The sequence below is a fragment of the Antechinus flavipes genome, chromosome 4, assembly GCF_016432865.1.
Source record: "Antechinus flavipes isolate AdamAnt ecotype Samford, QLD, Australia chromosome 4, AdamAnt_v2, whole genome shotgun sequence".
Taxonomy (NCBI): domain Eukaryota; kingdom Metazoa; phylum Chordata; class Mammalia; order Dasyuromorphia; family Dasyuridae; genus Antechinus; species Antechinus flavipes.
The window spans coordinates 93188360-93209368 of record NC_067401.1 but is presented as its reverse complement, the minus strand read 5'-3'; the positions used below and the strand labels follow the sequence as shown (position 1 = coordinate 93209368).

At 32.0% G+C, this 21009-nt stretch overlaps 1 protein-coding gene across 1 annotated transcript in view; it reads left to right on the top strand.

The window, feature by feature from the left end:
- RYR2 (ryanodine receptor 2) overlaps positions 1-21009 on the top strand; it is a 522738-nt gene that overhangs the window by 374916 nt on the left and 126813 nt on the right. The window contains exons 76-82 of the mRNA XM_051996568.1: positions 1602-1646; positions 2464-2576; positions 5030-5126; positions 6107-6210; positions 8366-8417; positions 16815-16868; positions 18178-18201. Coding sequence (XP_051852528.1) covers positions 1602-1646; positions 2464-2576; positions 5030-5126; positions 6107-6210; positions 8366-8417; positions 16815-16868; positions 18178-18201 — 489 coding nt within the window. The remainder of the gene's footprint in view (positions 1-1601; positions 1647-2463; positions 2577-5029; positions 5127-6106; positions 6211-8365; positions 8418-16814; positions 16869-18177; positions 18202-21009) is intronic.

Genomic DNA, 21009 nt, shown 5'->3' with positions numbered 1-21009 from the left:
TGTTAACATAAATATTATACTTAAGAAAATTGCCACAAAATAGCATTTAATTCCTTCTGATAATTTGGGACCTGACTTAAACTTTTACCTAATATACATTTGTAATTTTTGTTTTATAAGTTTTTGCAAGAGAAATTTTATATAGAAGCTTAGAATAGTGATGAGAACATTTAGGGTGCTTAAAAATACACTTGTATGCCTTTTCTGCACCTTAGTCTCCTCACTTGCAAAATGAGGGCAGCTAAGATATATATCTTTTAACAGGCCACGTAGGTCTAAATCTATCAACTCATATAATAACTTATAATTATATACATGATTACTTTGGCAGGGCCTACTATTAGCCCTTCATTGGAGGTGCCGTTTTCCTTCAAACTCTTGACTCAATTAATTTGGAAGCACACTCAAATAGATGTGGAAAATCCATATTTTTATGTTTTGTTTTGAATCTTCTAGAATATATCATTCAAATAATGACTCAATAGTTAAATCGAATTTAAAAACCTGTTTTCAACTCAGTAAAACTCATTTCAAAAACTTAAAATGTCTTCTGACACTTAAAATGCCACGTGTTCTCTATTATGACTAAGTTTAATTATAATTTTTCTTCTATCAGGACAACATGATTTTTTATAATTACAAGTTGACTTTTTCTCATACACAAAGGATCAAAAATTTATTCTACCTTCACTTGATCCATCCATCCAAACTAGATTGTGTCCTACCTCATTTTACTTCCATGATTAAGTTCCTTGAGAAAAATATCTACAATCAGTGCCTCCATTCCCTCTCATCTCACTCTCTTTACAGCACCCTGACTGGTGACTTCATCATTCAACTGAAACTTCTCTCTCCAAAGTTACCAATGAATGATTTCTTAATTGCAAATCTAATGGCCTTTTCTCAGTCCTTATCTTATGTGACTGCTCTTCAGTCTTTGATTTCATCAGTCACTCTTTTCTTGATACTTTCTTTTCTTTAGGTTTCATGACACTCCTCTCTTCTGATTCTCCTATCCATCTGGCTTATCCTTTTCAGTCCTCTTTACTGGTTCTTCATCTAGGTCATTCCTTTTAATTCCAGTTGTTCCTCAAATTCCTATCCTGGGTAATCTTTCATTATTCATTGTGCTTGGTGAGTTTCATCAACTTAGAAAGATTCAGTTATCATCTCTGCAGAAAATTGTCAGATGTATTTGTCCAACACTAAACTCTTGCCAGACTTCTAGTCTGGTGTTTATCTCTTAAACTCAACATGTTCAAAATGGAAACATCTTCTTCCCCCCAAACTCGGAACTGTCTCCCTTTTCTTTTCTTTTTCCTGCTTCTCTGTTTTCTTTCAAATCTCAGTTCAATTGCTACCTTCTTCAAGAAGCTTTTCAGAATGCTTTTTAATCTTAGTGCTTCCTCTGGAAATTATCTTCAATTTACCACATATAAAGCTTGTTGACATGTTATCTTCTTTTTTAGATCGTGAAATCCTTAAGAGAAGGGATTTTTTTGTGTTTTTCTTTGTGTCTGGCACATTGTAAGTGCTTAATAAATACTTATTGCCTTGTCAACTTGGCTTCTACCTGACATAACCATTTTTATTTTTTCCAGAAACCTACAAATATGGGCCGGCGCTATTACAGTATGGGAAGTATAGTGTTGAACTGCATAATGATTACTAATTAATTTAGAGCCATATTGAAATTTTTCTGCTTTATCTAATTATTTTAATAAATTTATTTTTCTCTTATGGTAGCAAAACACCATTAACTAAACATCAGCTTTCTTGTTTTTTCTATTGTAATTTAAAATTTTTATTGTCACTTGTGTACATGTCTCTAAAACTTTAACATAGTAGTAGAAATTTAACATTTTTGCTAAATTAATAGACTTGGATCTGTTTTTGGGCCTCTGACCTAGAATGCTTATTGTCTTCAGTTCTTTGCTTTAATTTAAGAAGTGCTAGCTTTTTGATGAAAAAAAAAGTTATTTTACTTACACCCATCGTTGTCTTCTAACTTATTATGAGAGATTATTGAGGAATGTTTCAACTTTGTGATGGATATGCTCTCAATGTTTTTAAATATGAATTCTTCAAAGAGAAAAAAGTTAATGTGCAAAAATTTTATTTTTAAGTTTACTGGAAGACATCAAAGGGGTAGGAGTCAATAGAATTTTTATATGGACTAATTTTAGATATTGGTGTTGATTAAAGATGACAGCTTTTGAAACATACAGCACTAAAGAAAAAATAATATGTTTATTTAAATAAAGTCTATCCAAAAGCTATCTGATGTTAGAATCAATTATTTAATTGTTCATTATTAGTATTAATTAATTAATTTTAGACATTTGTCTAAAACCAAGATTATATGCTTTCTTGAGCTTCATTTTTTAATACTATTCTTAATTTTTTTGAAGATGAATTAATGTGAGAATTGGATGCTTATTGTATGACTTAATTATATTCCAGGTAGAACATCCACAACGATCTAAAAAGGCCGTATGGCACAAATTGCTTTCTAAGCAGAGGAAACGAGCAGTAGTGGCCTGTTTCCGGATGGCTCCATTATATAATCTCCCAAGGTAAAACAATTCAGTAAGACAGCAGTAGAAATCATTTTACTCCTAATGAATGCCAGTAGATTTCTACCATGTAACAAAAAATAAGATAAAAATAGATGGGGTGAGAGGATACAGATTAGAAAGAAGTTTTTGGTGCTTTGTTTTTCCACTATTGAACATTCACAATGAGCTGTGATCTATAATGTAGGACACTGTTATTGCTGCAGAGAATTAGAGCAAAGAATTAAGATAGCAGAGTAGAGAGTACTCAGCCAAGCTTTCTCAACATTCCTTTCCAAATAACTTTCAAATTATGCTTCAAATTGAATTTTGGAATGTCAAAATCAAAAAAGATCAAAATAAGGTATTCTTCTAGCCCAAGACAACTTAGAAGGTCAGAAAGATACAAGCAAAGTCTCAAAGAAAAAGATAATACTTCAGAAAGCAGCAAGAAAGAAACTGTTCAAAAACCATGGAACTTTTCTCAGAATCACAAAAGATTTGACATATTAAAAGAGAGGAGTGCCTGAAACATATTATTCCAGAAGGTAAAAAATCTGGGATTAAAACCAAGAATAACTGCCCAAAAAATAATTGAGCATAATTCTTCAAGAAATAAAATAGATATTTAATCAAATTGGGGATTCTTTAGCAGTCTTGATGAAAAGACCAGAGGTGCATAGAAAATCTGATTTTCAAATATAAGACTGAAGAGATGTATAAGAAGATAAAGGAGAAAAATGAATAGTAAGAAACCCAATAAGGGTAAACTGTGCATCTTTTTATATGGGAAGATAATACATAAACTTTTTAAAGAACTTTGTCATTTTTTTGAGCAATTGGAAGCATTCTATGTCTATTACATGACAACATAAGAGTGAATTATTTTGGATTGATATAAAAATACAATATCAATAGATGCAGAAAAATCTTTGATAGAAAACAATATTCATGCCTGTTAAAAATACTGGAAAGCATAAGAATTAATGGAACCTTTCTTAAAATGATAAGTAATAGCTATCTAAAAGCAAGAGGAAGAATTGTCTGAAATAGAAATAATTTTAAGACTTTATAGTAAGATTAGGAGTGCAGTAAGGATGTTCATTATCATCACTGTTATTAAATATTGTACCAGAAATGCTAGCTTTCTTAATAAGGTAAGAAAAAAAACCTCAAGAAATAAAAATAGAAAATAAGACAACTGTCTTTGCAGAGATGATGATATACTAATATAGAGAATCAACTAAAATTAGTTGAAACAATTAACAACTTCAGCAAAGTTACAGAAAATAAATCTACAGAAGTCATTTACCAACAAATTCAACATGAAGAGAAACACAGAGATATTCCATTAAAAATAACTGCAGATAATTTCTTGGAAGTGTTACCTAGGTATTATATAATCACAGTTATAAAACAATGAGTTTTAAAAAGCAGAATTCAAAATAAAATACTTATTAGGAAGGATTCATATTCAAAGATGGCACCTAAGCTGTGTTTTGAAGGATAAAATGGATTCTGAGTGAGAGATGTCAAAAGAGTTCATTTCTAGCCATAGTTGATAGCTTATAAGATGTCAAGATGTGATAGCATGTGAGGAATAGCTAGAAGACTACTTTGAGTGGAATGGAATGTGTGAAAGGTAACAAGGTGAAATAAGTCTAGAATGCCAAGAAAAAGAAAAAGAAATAAGGGAATGGTTTAGTATTTGTGTTTGTCCAGAAGTTGATGGGAAGCAGAAAGAAGCAAAGTTCACATTTGTTGTAAAAAGTATCTCACAGTCCAAAGACATATGTTTACCATTTATTCCTCAGCAAGCAAAAGTAAAAAGCAGAAAATTTTAGGAGATAGAACTTCCTACCTTACCTTAGGACTAAACTAGGTTAGACAATCATCTATTCATTTATTCATTCATTCATTTGTTTATTAATTTATTTATTTTTGCTGAGGCAATTGGAGTTAATGACTTGCCAAGGACCACACAGTTAGGAAGTGTTAAGTCTGAGGTCATATTTGAACTCAGGTCCTCGTGCCTTCAGGGCTGGTACTCTGTCCACTGTGCCACCTATCTGCCCTTAGATGTTTATTTTCAATCAAACACAATACAGATGTTCAGTCAATTGATATTTGATTTCCCCATAGAAATATACACCTCTTTTATATTCTTGCTATGCATCATTTTTTAGTATTATTTGTTTATGTGCTATACTGGATGCAAACTCAGTTTTCTACACATATTAAATTATATGCATTTTGAGTTATTTATTCTTTGTATCTCCCCCACTGTCTTGTACGATGTTTTGAATATATTGTACATAATAATTATTTGTTGAAAAAGTTGGAGAGATAGTTACCACTCAAGATTAGGAAAAATTAATTCTTAATGGTAACAAAACACAGTATTAAATATTATACAGTGCAACTGATTTTTTATTTTCACTTAATTTATTATTTGAAATTTTTTCTCTTTTTAGGCATCGGGCTGTCAATCTTTTTCTTCAAGGTTATGAAAAGTCTTGGATTGAAACAGAAGAACATTACTTTGAGGATAAACTGATAGAAGATTTAGCAGTATGTGTTTATTGGGGTGATTCCATTTCCAAAAGTTCAAGAAGAGGAATTTATTGTCAACAATTGTCATAATATTGAAGGAAAAAAATTTGGAAACTTGTTGTTCTTTGAAACCTTTTCTATTTGGGGAAAATTATTCTTCATTTTTTAGAGGGAAAAATGCATCCATTTAATATCAACACATTTGGACATTTTTGCACTCAATGCAAAATTAAAACTTCTGTCTTCAAATAAAGGTATTTGTGGAACTGGAAATTTAGTCTTGATAAAACAGAATAAGAGATTGATTCAATAAATGAATCAAATTAAGTAGGTCCTACAAGTTCTAGTAAAATATAAGGATTAATTTAGCTGTGAGCAAAAATACAACACAAAGTTGAATACTTTCCATAATTGATAAAGTTTAGCCACATTGTGGTTAAAGAGGAATATAAGGACAAAAGGATTTTTTGGTTTTGTTTTTTTTTTCAAAAGTTATTTCCATGGACATAACAGATTATCTTTTATCATATTCAATACTGGCATTTCAGGTTTTGAATTTATCTAATATTGAGTCAGATGGTATTGTCTTTTAGCAGTTATTTGGAGGAAGACAAGGGAGAAAATGCATGATATGAGAAGCAGTATTTTTGCATTCAAATGTCTTTTATTTTCCAAAAAACAAAAAAGGCAATTTATTGAAAATATTTGGTCAATGATTCCTAGTTAAACCTTTCAAAACCAAGGAGAATGGATGTCATCAACAAATCCTTGGTCATTTTTCTGCTTCATAAAAATAATATTCAGAACTATTCAGTTGTCATATATTTTGGTGAACTTCTTAAATAGCCTAGTGTGAATCTGTTTTGTTCTCCCTTCCATTCTTGGACATGTGTCTCTTCAGTATGAAATGAAAAAAAAATTTTCACCATGTTAATCATTTCTTAAGCTATCAATTATTTATTTATTTAGGAATTTTCCTCATTTTACTTTTCTTATAGAAACCTGGAATAGAACTACCAGAAGAAGATGAAGATATAAAGAAAGTTGATCCTCTGCATCAGCTGATTCTCCTGTTTAGTAGAACAGCCTTAACAGAGAAATGGTAGGGTTGGGGAAGTCTATGTGATAATAGGGTATAAACTTCATATGACATAGGTGGAGTAGAATCATCCACATAATGTGAATGATATTGTCACACATTAATTCATGTTATAATGTCTCAGAGTAATAACAGTTGTATGCTGAGTTCCATTTTTTTTTTCATTTTTGTGTTTAGGTTTTTCCATTCATTATGATCCTTCTTCCAAAATTGCTTTCCCTTTACCTAACATAGTCATATTAATAAAATAAAATTTCAAAATGTGCTACCTTTTTGAAAAGCAAAGACTAAATGTGTCCTAAAAACTTGAGTGCAGAATATTTTTATGGTGACAATGTGTATGGTTAAGAGAAAAAAAAAGAATTAGAAAGGTGTTAAGTGAAATTTTTCCTCTGATATTTTTAGTGGGGTGACTGATCATGGGCAAAGAGTTTAACATCTCTAAGACTTAATGGAAACCTTTTTAAAATTTCCTTTTCTAACAGGTTTTATATGCTTCATTTATTTAATAAATAGAAAATATGAACTTAACCTAGCTTTAATAACTCAGGATCATTATAATGACTCCCAATTATTAAAATATAGCTTCTCTCCTTAGGCTACTCTCCACAATTTCTATTTGCGTTTGCTGGATTTGCAGTGAATGACTGTTTCTTATAGGGGTCTAGGGATATCCCTGAAGTGTTTGGAATAGTTTTCTAATCTTATCCCTAATGCTAGCACTGTTGGGCTATCTATTAATTATCAATTGGTATCAATTATCTTAATTAACTTTTGGAACTATTATTTACTTTTTCACTGGTGGCATAGTAAAAAGAGTTGATATAAAAGCAAAGTTTGGGACATTTGCTCCCAAAAGTACATGTCATCCAAGGGAACATACTTACAGAAACATATGGCAGTGTAATAACTTAAAACCCTTGGCTGAATGAGTTATCTCCCTTTCTGAGGTCTTGCTGTTATGGGCCTCCAGGTTGCCTTTACTCCCTGTATCTAGTTTGACTTTGGCTCACAATGTAGATCCAACAATTAGCCCCTGCTCTTTCCAGAGACACTGTCACTTAGGACAAGTCCAAGTCTTTCTAATTATAGGAGTTGAAAGTTCATCCTTTGATTGGAGGTGAGAGGATGAGTCAGATTTTTCCCTTCCTCCTCTAAGTGATTCCTTCTCAAAGACTCGGCTAGAGCTGCTTCACCACTAGTAGGCCTACTATTAGAATTCTGAATACCTAATTGACTTATATTTTTGTCCAAATTTGTAGGACATAACTGTTTAGAGTCCTAATACTTGTTGGTTTTGGTGGAGAAGTTTTGTTCAGTTATTTTTCAGTCGTGTCCAAATCTTTGTGACCCCCCCTTTAGGGTTTCTTGGCAGAGATATGGGAGTGGTTTGCCATTTCCTTCTCCAGCTCATTTTTCATATGAGGAAACTGAGGCAGAAAGGCCCAGAGTCACATAACTTATAAGTGTCTGGGCAAATTTGAATTGAGAAAGATGAGTTTGACTACAGGAACAGCACTCTATCTCCTGAGTCACCTAACTGCCCCCTCTCTGTGCTTCATCTCATTTCATCTAATGTCTCAAAGCATTTCATTACTTAAAAATGAGGATCTTTTTCAAATCTAATTTATACCTTGAATGATTTAATAAAGGTATCTATAAATTGTTGGCCACCTTAAAACTTTGTTTGGTAGCAAGGAATATTGTTATATTAATGATGTTGGGTATAGAATGTGCCCTTTATAGATTGAAATGGCTAATTTGGATGTTTCATGCCTGGCTGTCAGCTTGTCACTTCACATGAAATAATCTTCTAATGTGCCACTTCTCATAGTTTGGGGTCTAAGAAATTAAATAATGAGAACTATTGGAGTTGTGTGTAAATGGGGTTAATATACTTTGGATAATATTCTAGGTAATCTTTTTTATTTTACAGAATAAAGGGAATATACTACAATGTATTTTATGATGAATATTATTTTTAATGATTCTAAGGCCTTTTTTTGGTTTTATTCAGGAAGTCTCTTCTCCAGGTAAGCAGGTATATCTAAAGTTGAATGTATCGGTTGACTATACAATCAGTTATTACAAAAAGCAGTGAGGACATTTAAAAATATTATTTTATTTAAATACATTTTTTTCTTTTCTTTTTTTTCAGCAAATTGGAAGAAGATTTTCTTTATATGGCTTATGCAGATATTATGGCCAAGGTAATTTGGTTTATTTTACTGACTTTCTAATCTTTTTTTAAAAACAATGGAAAATCAGATGTTCTTAAATAGGAAAACAATATAAATATCATTCTTAGCAGTTAGAAACATAAAAGCATAGGATCTTACAGTTGAAAAATGTTAAAAGTTACCCTGTTTGCCATAAGTGGTCAGTGTAGTCTTTAATCACTTCCAGTGATTATTAAAACATTGTTTGTACTCAGCCAAAATCTTGCAACCTTTATCTCTTACTCACTGACATTAGATTTGCCCCAAGAAATAAGAATAAATTCCATCTTTTTTTTTTTCATAATAGCCTCCTGATATTTGTGAAAAGTTATCAATTCCCTTTACATTTTTTTCCCCTTCAGGCTAATCACTTCACTTTATTCAATCATTATCAGCTTCTAAACCCATTCATCATCCTGTTGTGTATCCTTCAATTCTATATTTTATTAATGTTCATCTTAAAGTGTGATACACAGAAGTGAGCTCAACAAACCAAACATCTTTTCATCAGCATAGGTTATCTTAATTTTTTGTTGGCCACTTCACACTGAAAATTTATAATAAACTTCTAATCATTTAAAAAAAAAAACTTTGCTGTTGTTTTTTCTTCACCTTTACTACTGTTAACTCAAATTTTTGTTCATTTTTACTTATCTTTTTGCATTAATAATATAGGACTTTATCTGTATTTGTATTTTGCTAGTTTTAGGCATATCTTTTTGATCTAGAGATTTTCCAGGTCAAACTCTTTTTCCTTATTGTTTGTCCTTTAGCCTATTTGATTAGTATGCTTTTAACATTTTTATCTAAGATATAAAAGAGTTGACCAAGACAGACCAAGATGTCATTCTAACAGAAACTTCCCTTTAAACTGAATCAGTATACTTACTGCATCCTCTGATAATGTTGTTTAAAACACTGCAAATATTTCTCTCTCTATTATCATTCAAACTATGTTTCTCTATCCTATCCTCAAAGTAATCATTAGAAACTTTCAAATCTCTTGAAATCTAGATACTATCTACGTATATAAATAGCATTTTACTGATATATCTATTTAGGAACACCCCTTTTTTTGCTAAATTTTTATACAAAAAGATAAAATGGCATAGTACATGAATCTGATTCTGAGTCAGGAATAAATTAAGTTTAAGTCCTGCCTCAGACATATTATTTGTATATGGCCATAAGCAAATTATCTAACCTAACAGTACCACAATGGATCTCTGTAAATTGATTTGATTGTCTATATGTAATGGTAAAAGAAATTTATATTCCAAGTTTTTACTATACCATTATAATCATGAATCCATTGCCCCTTCAAAAATAAAGTTCTTATTACTAATCTGTTTTAGAATTTTGCAAGGAAATTATGTTAAACTAACTTTTCCATTTTTTTCTTTTAAACAGTGCAGATATTTTCTCATTTCCAGACTTCTAGTATCTTTCCCATCCTCTTAAAACTTAGATACCTTAAAATTTAAAACTCTTATATTATCACAGGTGCATCAGATCTTAGTCCATTGCTCATAGAAATAAACCTCTGCTGAATTATAATAGAAGAAATTATATTCATGAGTGTTCACCTTTTCTTTTTTGTAGATTATTATTCTGTTCTCTATTAAGCATTGTTTTTCTTTTTTCCCTTCCATTCCCCCTCTCCGCTTCCCCAAGCAAGCTATAGGGTGTTTTTTACAGTTCAAATACTTATTTTATTTTATTTTATTATAATAACTTTTTATTTTTCAAAATACATGCAAAACATTTAGCCTTACAAAACCTTCCTGTTTCTCCCTCCTATTCTCTCTCCTCTCTCCCCTGCATATCAAATAATCCAATATAGATTAAATATGTGGATTTCTTCTCAACATATTTCCACATTTATCATGTTGTTTAAGAAAAATCAGATCTAAAAAATGAGAAAGAAAAAAACAAGCATGCAAACAACAACAAAAAAGGTGAAAATACTATATTATGATCCACATTCAGTCCCTATAGAACTTTCTCTGGATTCAGATGACTTTCTCCATCACAAGTCTATTGGAATTTGCCTGAATCATCTCATTGTTGAAAAGAGCCAAGTCCATCACAGTTGATCATCACGTAATCTTGTTGCTGTGTACAATGTTCTCTTGGTTCTACTCATTTCACTCAACATCAATTCATCTAGGTCTTTCCAGGCCTCTCTGAAATCATCCTACTGATCATTTCTTATAATATTTCTTATAATATTCCATAACATTCATATACTAACTTATTCAGCCATTCTTTACTCAAACTGATGAGCATTCATTCAGCTTCCAGTTCCTTGCCACTACAAAAAGGGCTGCTACAAACATTTTTGCATATGTGGGACCTTTTCCTTTTTTAATGATCTCTTTGGGATACAGATCCAGTAGAGATACTTGTTCTGCAGAATGGTTAGATCAGTTCACAACTTTACCAATAGTGTATTAGTGTCCCAGTTTTCCCACATCCTCTCCAACATCATAATCTTTTCCTGTCTTCTTAGCTAATCTGAAAGGTGTGAAGTGGTACTTCAGAGTTGTCTTAATTTGCATTTCTCTGATCAATAGTGATTTAGTGCATTTTTCCTATGTTTAGGAATGGCTTTAATTTCATCATCTGAAAATTGTTCATATCCTTTGACCATTTATCAACTGGAGAATGGCCAAAGAGGTTGTAGTTAAGCACAGATATATTTAATAGATATATACATATATGTATACCTATATACACATACATTCACACCCATCCACAGACCCACACATATGTACATACATTTTATATTAATTCCTGCTACCTTTTGTAGTTCTTGTATATATCTCTTCTTTCTATCCCTGCTAACTCTTCTACTTTTTTTTTTAATAACTTTTTATTGATAGAACCCATGCCAGGGTAATTTTTTACAGCATTATCCCTTGCATTCACTTCTGTTCCGATTTTTCCCCTCCCTCCCTCCCCCAGATAGCAAGCAATCCTTTACGTGTTGAATAGGTTACAGTATGTCCAGGATACAATATACGTGTGCAGAACCAAACAGTTTTCTTGTTGCACAGGGAGAATTGAATTGAGAAAGTATAAATAATCCGGGAAGAAAAACAAAAATGCAAGCAGTTTATATTCATCTCCCAGTGTTCTTTTTTTGGGTGTAGCTGCTTCTGCCCATCTTTGATCAATTGAAAGCTCTCTTTAGCGAAAAGATCCACTTCCATCAGAATACATCCTCAAACAGTATCATTGTTGAGGTATATAATGATCTCCTTCTGACTCTTCTACTTTAATTCTGCTCCTTAATTTGCCTTGCTATTTCTTAACCTCCTCACAACCATGGATCCCTCCCATGTCTTTTTTCTTCACCTTTTGTCTCCCTTCTGCCCATCTCTCCCTTCCTTTTTCTTTATAGATTTTTGGAGGGTGCTATAGTCTTCATTGTGTATATGTAGTTTTTCTTATTTAATTCATTCCCAATATGAGTAGGTTTTCAGCCCTTTTTCCCACTTTCATGACTCTATGTCTATTCTTCCTCTGCACCTCATTTGTATAAATCTTTCTTTTTAGCTATTCAATTACTGAAATTAATCTTAAACACATAATATGTATTTTCATGTAAAAAACATAAGCAATTAATTTATCCATGTTAAATTCCTTGAGATTAATTTTGGATATTGGCTCTTAAATGTTAAATTTTCTATTGTATTCTGTTTTGGTTGAAAGAAAGTCCTGAAAATCTGTAAGTTCATTGAATATCCATTCTTTTTCATAAAATATTAGGGATAATTTTGCTGGATATGATATTTTTGGCCAAGGGTCTAGTTTTTTTAATTGTCAGTATATATGATTTCAGTAAAATTTTTTATTGTGGCTGCTAAGTTCTGTACAATTTTAATTGTAGCTCCAGCATATTTGAATTGTGTTTTTCTTGTTTTTTGTAAACTTTTCTTTTTGATCTGGGGGTTTCAAAATTTGGCAGTAATATTCCAATGTGTTTTTCTCAAAGGATCTCTTTGAGGTAGTGATTAATGGATTTTTTCTATTTTTACTTTTCCCTCCTGTTCCATCAGTCTAGGGCAATTTTCTTGGATTATTTCTTGCATTATTATGTCAAAGTTTGTTTTTTTGTTTTTTTTTTTTTTTGGTTACAGCTTTCAGATAGTCCAATTATTCTTATATTTTCTCTTCTTGATCTTTAGATCTCTTGTTTTTCTTATGTTTCACATTCTGTTCTATTTTTTTTCATTCCTTATATTTTATTTTGTTATTTCTTGGTTTCTTATAGCTTTACTGGCTACTCTTTGCTCAATTCTAATTTTCAAAGAATTATTTTTGTTTTTAAGACTCTGCCCCTCCCCACTCCAGTTCTCTCTTTTCAATCTTCTTGTTTTCTTTGGTTTTCATTTTTTTTGTTTGTTTGTTTTTAGTTTTTCCTCAACATCTCTCATTTGATTTTTTTTTTTTTTTTTTGAGTTCTTCTATACATTCTCTCTGGGCAGGGAGCCATTTCACATACTCTTAGGTAAGAGAAGTTTTTTGTGATTTTTTTTTTTTCCCTCACTTCAGTGGCCTCCTTTGGAGATGAATTCCAGTCTTCTCTGTTCCCATAGTAGGTTTCTATGGTTGAGTTCTTCCTTCTTTGTCAATTCATTTTTTTTTTTTTAATGAGAAGTATTAGTCTAAGTACTTCTAAAAATGATGTGAGAGAAAGTCCCTGTAGCTTCCCTTCTGCTCTCTCTTTTAACCCCAGAACCCAAACTAAGAGCTCTCCCCTCTTGCAAGTGCCCACAGCCAGCAGCATCTCTGCCCCACTGCACTCACCAGCTACTGGTTCCTTCTCACCTATGGAGTGGGTGTAATGGCAGCTGGTGTTCCTAATCATTTGAGTTTTTCTCAGTCTTTCCAGACTCAGATCTCCAACTCCTTTTGTCCAGGAGGCAGAAGCTTCTGTGGTTCTTGAATCCCTTCCTGGACTCATTCTTCAGATCTTCTTAGGTTGTATCGGGAAGACCCCAGTTCTGCCTCAAATCTTCTTGATTTTTGACCAGCTCTGTATTTGCTCCAAGGCGCAAATTTGTTCTGTTTGAGGGGAAATTAGGAGAGCTTAAAATTTATTAACCTATTCCACCATTTTCCCAGAATTCTACCCTTCTCTATCTCTTTTTTAAGATTACATGATCTGCTCCAAGCAGTCACTCTCTCTTCCTTGTCCTTCTTACTCACAATGTTCCTTTTTACTGCCTTCACCATGACTAAAACAAAACAAAACAAAACAAAAACCTTTTATTGCCTTTATTACAAATATTAAATTTACTCTGGATTTTCCATTACTAATATAATTATCACAGGACTGTGCCATTCTTTTCTAATTTTCCTCAATTCCCAAGCTTCTAATAGACATGCATCTTTTTTCCCCCAATAAATATTATATTTTCTTTGTTGTACTTCTGAAATGTCAGGGTGTTGATAAACTTCCTATCTCTATCCTGTCACATCACTTTAATAATAGTTCAACTTTCTGCTTGTCCTATTTTTTAAAAGATTAAATGATCATAAGAGCATATCAAAAATTACTCAGCTGCCTTGCTTCTAACAGAGAAATTTCTAGCATGGAGTTTTTACTTGGCCAGCAGATGTTCATATAGTTGATTTCCCCAGTCACAACTATATTCCTTCTGAGAGTCCATTTTAATGCATGCATCTAGAACTTCTGGTTCATTTCTTCCTTCTGCTTCTTAATGTACTTCTATTTTGATATTGCTTCTATTTCTGTCTCATATTTTTATCCATGCACTCTCCCTTGATCATTCTCCCTAAACTTCATCAATTTCTTTAGGGAAATATCTCATCAGCTTTTTTTACAATATTACACTACTTCTCCCATTGATCCAGTCTGCTCTTTTTGAATCAGATAAGCTTGTTCTTTACCATTTTCCTATATAATAAAGTTTTCCTGGTACTCTGAGGTCATAATTTCCATCCTTTCATTTAAAGTGATAGTTCATGTTGTTTATTATATTGTATTCATTGATTTACAGACATAGGTTAATATCACTATAGATTTAGTACTGGAAGAGTTTATGGAATTCAGTTCAGCCCCTTTGTTTTATAGATATGAGAAAACTGAGACCCAAGGAGATTGTGATGTGGCCAAGATAATTCAGACTAGCTTCACTAGTAGAATTATACCTCATTGTAATCTGGATTGGAACCCACCTCAAAACCAGTGTTTATTTTTAGCCTGAGTCATGAATATTATTTCTGCAACTTTTACTTCTGGTTATTGAGCTTCTTAAGTACTTACAAGATGGTTAAGATGACTTCACTAATTCTTTTCCTTCCAATGAAATGGAGAACCACCAGGCCTTTACCAAATGTCCTGATTCAATGTTATCCATACCCTAGCACTATCATTTAAATAATTGATAAATACTAAGGACTCTTAAGCTTACCATCCATCACTGATATTGCTGTTGATTTTCTTTTTGAGTTGTCTTCTTCAATTGGAATTTGAGTTCCTTGAGAACAAGGACTATCCTAATTTTTCTTTTTAAATTCATAGCCCTTTAGCATAGCTCTTGACACATAGCAAATGTTCAATAAATGCTTTTACACTCAGTCATTCTTTATTCTTGTGAACTACTAGATACTTTTACTGCTATTTTTTCTTTCTTTTTACTGCCTTTTTCTTGTTGACTTCTTGTCAGCCAAATTTTATTTGAAAATTTTTTACTCCAGTCTTCATTTTCAGTTTAAACCCCAGCCTTCTCATCTAGATCAGATTAACAAATTTCCAGGCAAAAATAATCTTTTTGGTCTACATTAGAAGCACTCAATACTTGGAGGGAAAATTCAATACTTCTATATCTTAAACTATTTTTCAGAAAGCTAAATCCCATTTGTCAAACTATTCCTTTCCCATATCATTCTTTTCAGAAGGCCCTAACCTTAAATTTGCAGCAGTGATAGAAATATGACTATTTTGACCTATTTCATTTACTCTCCTACTTAGAATTAATAATACCACAGGTTTCTTTTAATAGCTCCCATATATTACCAGAAGTTAACAAATTTTCAGATCTTAAGACTGTCACATTCTTCATAAAATTCCTAGGAAAATCTTCATATTAGTAATGTTATTAACTAAATATATAGCCATTTCTATATCTCTTTTTTTTTAAATTTTTTTTTAATAATTTTTAATTGATAGAACACATGCCAGGGTAATTTTTACAGCATTATCCCTTGCATTCATTTCTGTTCCGATTTTACCCCTCCCTCCCTCCACCCCTTCCCCGAGATGGCAAGAGTCCTTTACATGTTGAATGGGTTGCAGTATATCCTAGATACAATATATGTGTGCAGAACCAAACAGTTTTCTTGTTGCACAGGGAGAATTGGATTCAGAAGGTATAAATAACCCGGGAGAAAAAACTCTATATCTCTTAGTAAGAGTTCAGTAACACCATGATTCAGTTCTTCTTCTAACAAAGTATCTTAAATCCTGAAGACATTCTTAATCTTTCTAAGGAGAATCGAAATTTGTGTTTTTTTAGAATGCCCAGACTTTAGGAGAAGATCCTTATGCTTGTTAAGCAACTTCATTAGTTCTAAGATCCTTTTTCTTCTTGTCCTCCTACATGTCACATTTTCCCATCCTCTAATATCTTGACATTGGTTTCAAAAATACATTGTAGTGTCAAGACAGGACAAAAGAAGGCATTTTAAGTTATTATAACCTGAACAAAACAACTATATTGAGTTAAATATATACAATGTAATATATGCCGATTATTTTGTTGTTGTTCAGTTATTTCAGTCATGTCCAACTCATTGTGATGTCATTTGAGATTTTCTTGGCAAAAATAATAGAATTGTTTGTCATTCATTTCTCCAGCTCATTTTACAGATGAGGAAACTGAGGCAAACAGGCTTATGTGACTTGCTCAGGGTCATACAGCTAGTATGTATCTGAGCTGGATTTGAACTCAAGTCTTCCCATCCCTAGGTCCAGTATTGTATTCTTTGTGTCAGCTACTTGCCCTCTATGCCAGCTACAAATTATATAAAACATTGTTTCACTTAAATTTTGTAAAACACCTATTAAAGTTTTTCTGCATTTTAAATCATAAATTTGTATTCAACATATCATTTACAAAAGTATTTCTGTTATTTTTGTTGTCATTCCAGTTGAAATATAGCACTAAAAAACCTATTATTTCTTAATTTGATATCACAGTTAATTTGGTACTTTCATAATTTCAATGTAGAAGTGTTGTTAATAATAATGATTACATGGAAATATTCTGGGCACACAATATATTATATCATATGTGATACTTCTTTCCCACTGCACAATATAATCTTGTTACCTTTTTTAAAATATTTTATCAGAGCTGTCATGATGAGGAAGATGATGATGGTGAAGAAGAAGTTAAGAGTTTTGAAGTAAGAGTGGCATTTTTTGTTTTCTTTTTCTACCTGGAAACATTATTTCATAGCTTATAACAAACATTTATGTTTCTTGCTTCATGCTTCCTGCAGCTTATTGTGTCAATGAACTGCATGTTAGAATCTGAATTGACAAAATTGAGTCTTAACATTTGCAGAAGTTTAGGGGGCAGTGGATGAAGGGTGGTGGGAGAAGACAGAATAGTAGAGCAAAATAAAACCCATATGTTCAGAATGAGTGTTTCCCAAGAGCCTCAGAGATACTACCTCTTCTGCTGAACTTTCAAATATTTTGTTACTTGGGAAAATTTTCCCCTTGAAATCCTAGTAGAAATTTAATAAAGGAAGGTATTATTGGATCAAACTTTTGCTGTGATTTATCGTTATACCATTAATTAGTCATGTTTATTATTTTGGCTTAAAATTTAATATAAAATATATGGATATTTTTAATAATTATTTTCCCCTGAATTTTAAAAAATCACAAGATTGAAGATTTTGACTAATTTTTATTTCTGCCAATCAGACCACTCATTCCTTGTACATATGTAGATAATTGCACATAGTGCAATTTGCATGCATGAGGCAAGGGTACCTATTTTCTTAGGATTGCATTTTTCTAATTTTTATCATAACAGTTTTTATATTTGCATATTTTGTTTATAAATTTTTGAAACTTTATTATTATTGATCAGTTGCTTTACCTTAGAGAGGCAGGTAATTATCTACTCCTACATTTATAGAATATTGTTTCTTTTCAAATGAGAAGAATTACTCTTTGCTAACTGTCATTCTTCTCAACTCTTGGTTTCATTTCTCCAAAGAGAAATTTTGTGTAAAGTAACCAGTTTGAAGGAACAAGATCAAATTAATTTATTTCTCTGTCACTTCATTTATATGTCTAAGTTTTAAAATATTAGTTTGAAAATATATCCACAATAATTATTAAAATACAGTGGACTCATTAAAAACATTTTTGAAAACAATACCTTTCCTGGTATTGAGCCTTCATATGATAATTTCAGTATTTCTGCAGTGCTGAAAAAAAACTTGTGAAAACAAGTAATGTTACTGACCCAAAAAACCCACACATAAAATTAATATCTTGTCTTTTTATCTGATAAATATGCTAACTTTGAGTCCATCTTTATTGATTGGAGAATACATTTTATTTTTTTTTTAAATTCAAGCAGCAAATGATATTGTCTGAAGTGCACATCATGTATGGTCTATCAGTTGTCTTCAGAGCAATTTTGTGGACACTTGTTTATTGCTATTTTGCTTCTTGTCCTCACCCTTCCTTAAGGTCACAGGATCCCAACGCAGCAAGGTAAAAAATATATATATATATGTGTATTTGTCTGGGTCTGAGTTTCAGTTTCTTGTGACATTTACCTTTGTTAGACCCAACATCTTCGATGCATTGGTAGAAAAAGTTCTTGAAAATCTTCCTCCAAGTTTGTGGCACCAACACAACTTGTCTTATCATTGTCTCTCATCTGGTTCAGAATAGTGTGTTCTTCTTGCTATTTGGAGGATTCATGATTTGATGTTTTGGTAGGCATGCTAATGCCTAAGGACTTTATTTGCCAAGAAAAATTATTCTGATTATCTTTTGATATTACCAGATCTGTGCTTCATCTGGCTTCGTCTTTCTTGATGTTATATTTGACACAATTCTAGTTATGAGAAACAAAGTAGATGGTTGATAATATTGATAAAACTAGATAAGAATTCACTTTTTTCACCAAAGTCATCATAATGGTATCTTAACATATAAATTTTAAAAATTGCTAAAAGTAAATGACTTTAATTTTAAAAAAGCATTTCAGATCTTCATAATCCAAAGTGGTATTTTGGAAGATCAGTTTTTTGTAAGTTTTGCTGAGAGGAAAGTTCTCGGTCCAGAACTGCAGATGTAGGCAGTAGTGCTTTTGTTATTGTGTGTGTGTGTGTGTGTGTGTGTGTGTGTGTGTGTGTGTGTGTGTGTGTTCTCTGGGGCTTAGATAGGAAGGTGTATCTAAAGAGCAGCATAAAGAAAATTTGATTCTTGATTTCAGGAGAAAGGTTCTCTTCCCTCTCATTAGCTTTTGAGCAATTTTTCAAATGGTGTTATCAAGTAAGGTTTATCAGATAAAAGATTCTCTCAAAGGTATAGGTGCTGATAATATGACAAAGAGGTAGGATTACTGAGGATTCCTTCCAGTTCTAAGACAATGAGACAGAGATGAGATAGGGATATGATAATAGACCTTATCCAATCTAAAAAAAAAATTATACCACTGAGGCATGATCTCCAGATAACCCTGTTGTTAAATAAGACCATAATTTATTTGTATGATGTGTAAGAAAATATTTTCATATTCTTACAAGACATATTGTGTTAATATCAACAACCCAGAATGTTTGTATTATTCTTTGGGGCACTGTGGCCCAGTGGTAAGAGAACTGGCTCCAGAGTAAGGAATACTTAGGCTAAAGACTTTCCCTGACACATACAGGATGTGTAACTTTGAACAAGTTAGTTAATCTTTCAGTGCCTTACTTGTTCAGTTGTTTTGTTTACGTCTAACTTTGTGATCTCATTTAGAGTTTTCTTAGAAAAGAAACGAGAGGTTTGCCATTTCCTTCTCCAGCTCATTTTACAAACGAGGAAACTGAGACAAACAGGATTAAGTTTCTCAAGGTCACCCAGCTAAATGTTTGAGGCCAGATTTCAACACAGGACAAAGAGGCTTCCTGACTCTAGGTCCAGTACTCTATCCACTGAGCCTCCTTGTGGACTCTGGACAGGGCCTCCTTTCAGAGAAAATTTGCTGTTGCCAAGTGCTTATGCTAACAAAACCAAAGTGGCAAGTTTAAAAAAAAAAAAAAAAAAGGACAGAACTGTTCTTTTAGGGTATATAATCCTAATACAGTTGATTGAAAAGCAAAAAACGTAGTGTGATAGAATTCTGTTTTATCAGACATATCTATTAAGTACTTTTATCATTTGTTTTCTTCAAAATGAATAGATGTTATTATATCATGTAGTTACACTCATTGTGAAATTCTTAGCTACTCTTTTATTGTATTTTACTAATGAGTTTTAGAAAGAAATCTATCTTTTATAATATAATTATTTATTATAAATGGAATGTAATTAGTAGTTGCTGTTGTTTGGTTATATACCGCTGATAATGTGTCTTTTTACTTCCAAAAGTCAGTGAACCTAAATCTGTCCAATAGGCCTTTATTTAGTCAGTCAATAAGCATTTATTAAGCACCTACTAAAGCACAGTGAAGACAGTTGTGGCTGTTGTAAACAGCTTGCAGCATATTATAAATTTCACAGGAAAGTATAGTAAATATTGGAGAAATTTATTATTGCTGGGGTTAAAATGTCAGGAAACATAGACTGACCATATAGCAAGATTGAGACAGTCAGTGGTCAGTAGTTGTGCTACATTTATATTTAAACAATGTCAAGAGAATTCAAGAAACATTCTAGTGTTTGGTAGACTTTGGTGACATTTAGGAGACTAGATTTCTACAGGATATTCAGAAGTGGATGGCTTGTCTTCTACTTCATTGGATTGCCACAAATAGGTGACACAGTGTAAGATCATAATGAATATAGTTCTTCATGGTTTGTAAAATGCTTGGCATTCATGATTACATTAAATCCTTACAACACCGTGTGAAATAGGTACTATTCTCATTTTAAAGATGAGTAAACTGAGCCTGTGAGAGATTAATGGACTTTTCCAGAGACATAGATAATAAGTGCTAGATTTATTATTTGAACAGAGGTCTTCCTGATTTCAAGTCCAAAGCATTTACACTAGGTCACTTGGCTGATAGACCACTGGACTTGGTGTCAGGAAATGTTTCAGACATTTAATGACTCTGTTACCATTGGCATGTCACTTAACCTCACTTAGATTCAATTTCCTCATCTATAAAATGTTAATAATAATAATAATACCATCCTCATACAATTGTTCTGAAGTTCAAATGAAAATAAATACATTGCATACTTTAAAATGTTACATAAATCCTTATTATTATTACATCAATGAGATCAAACATATATTAAATTCCAAAGTCCCAATTTTTCTCTCAGAACAAGAAGTGCAGAAGAAACAAAGGATACAAA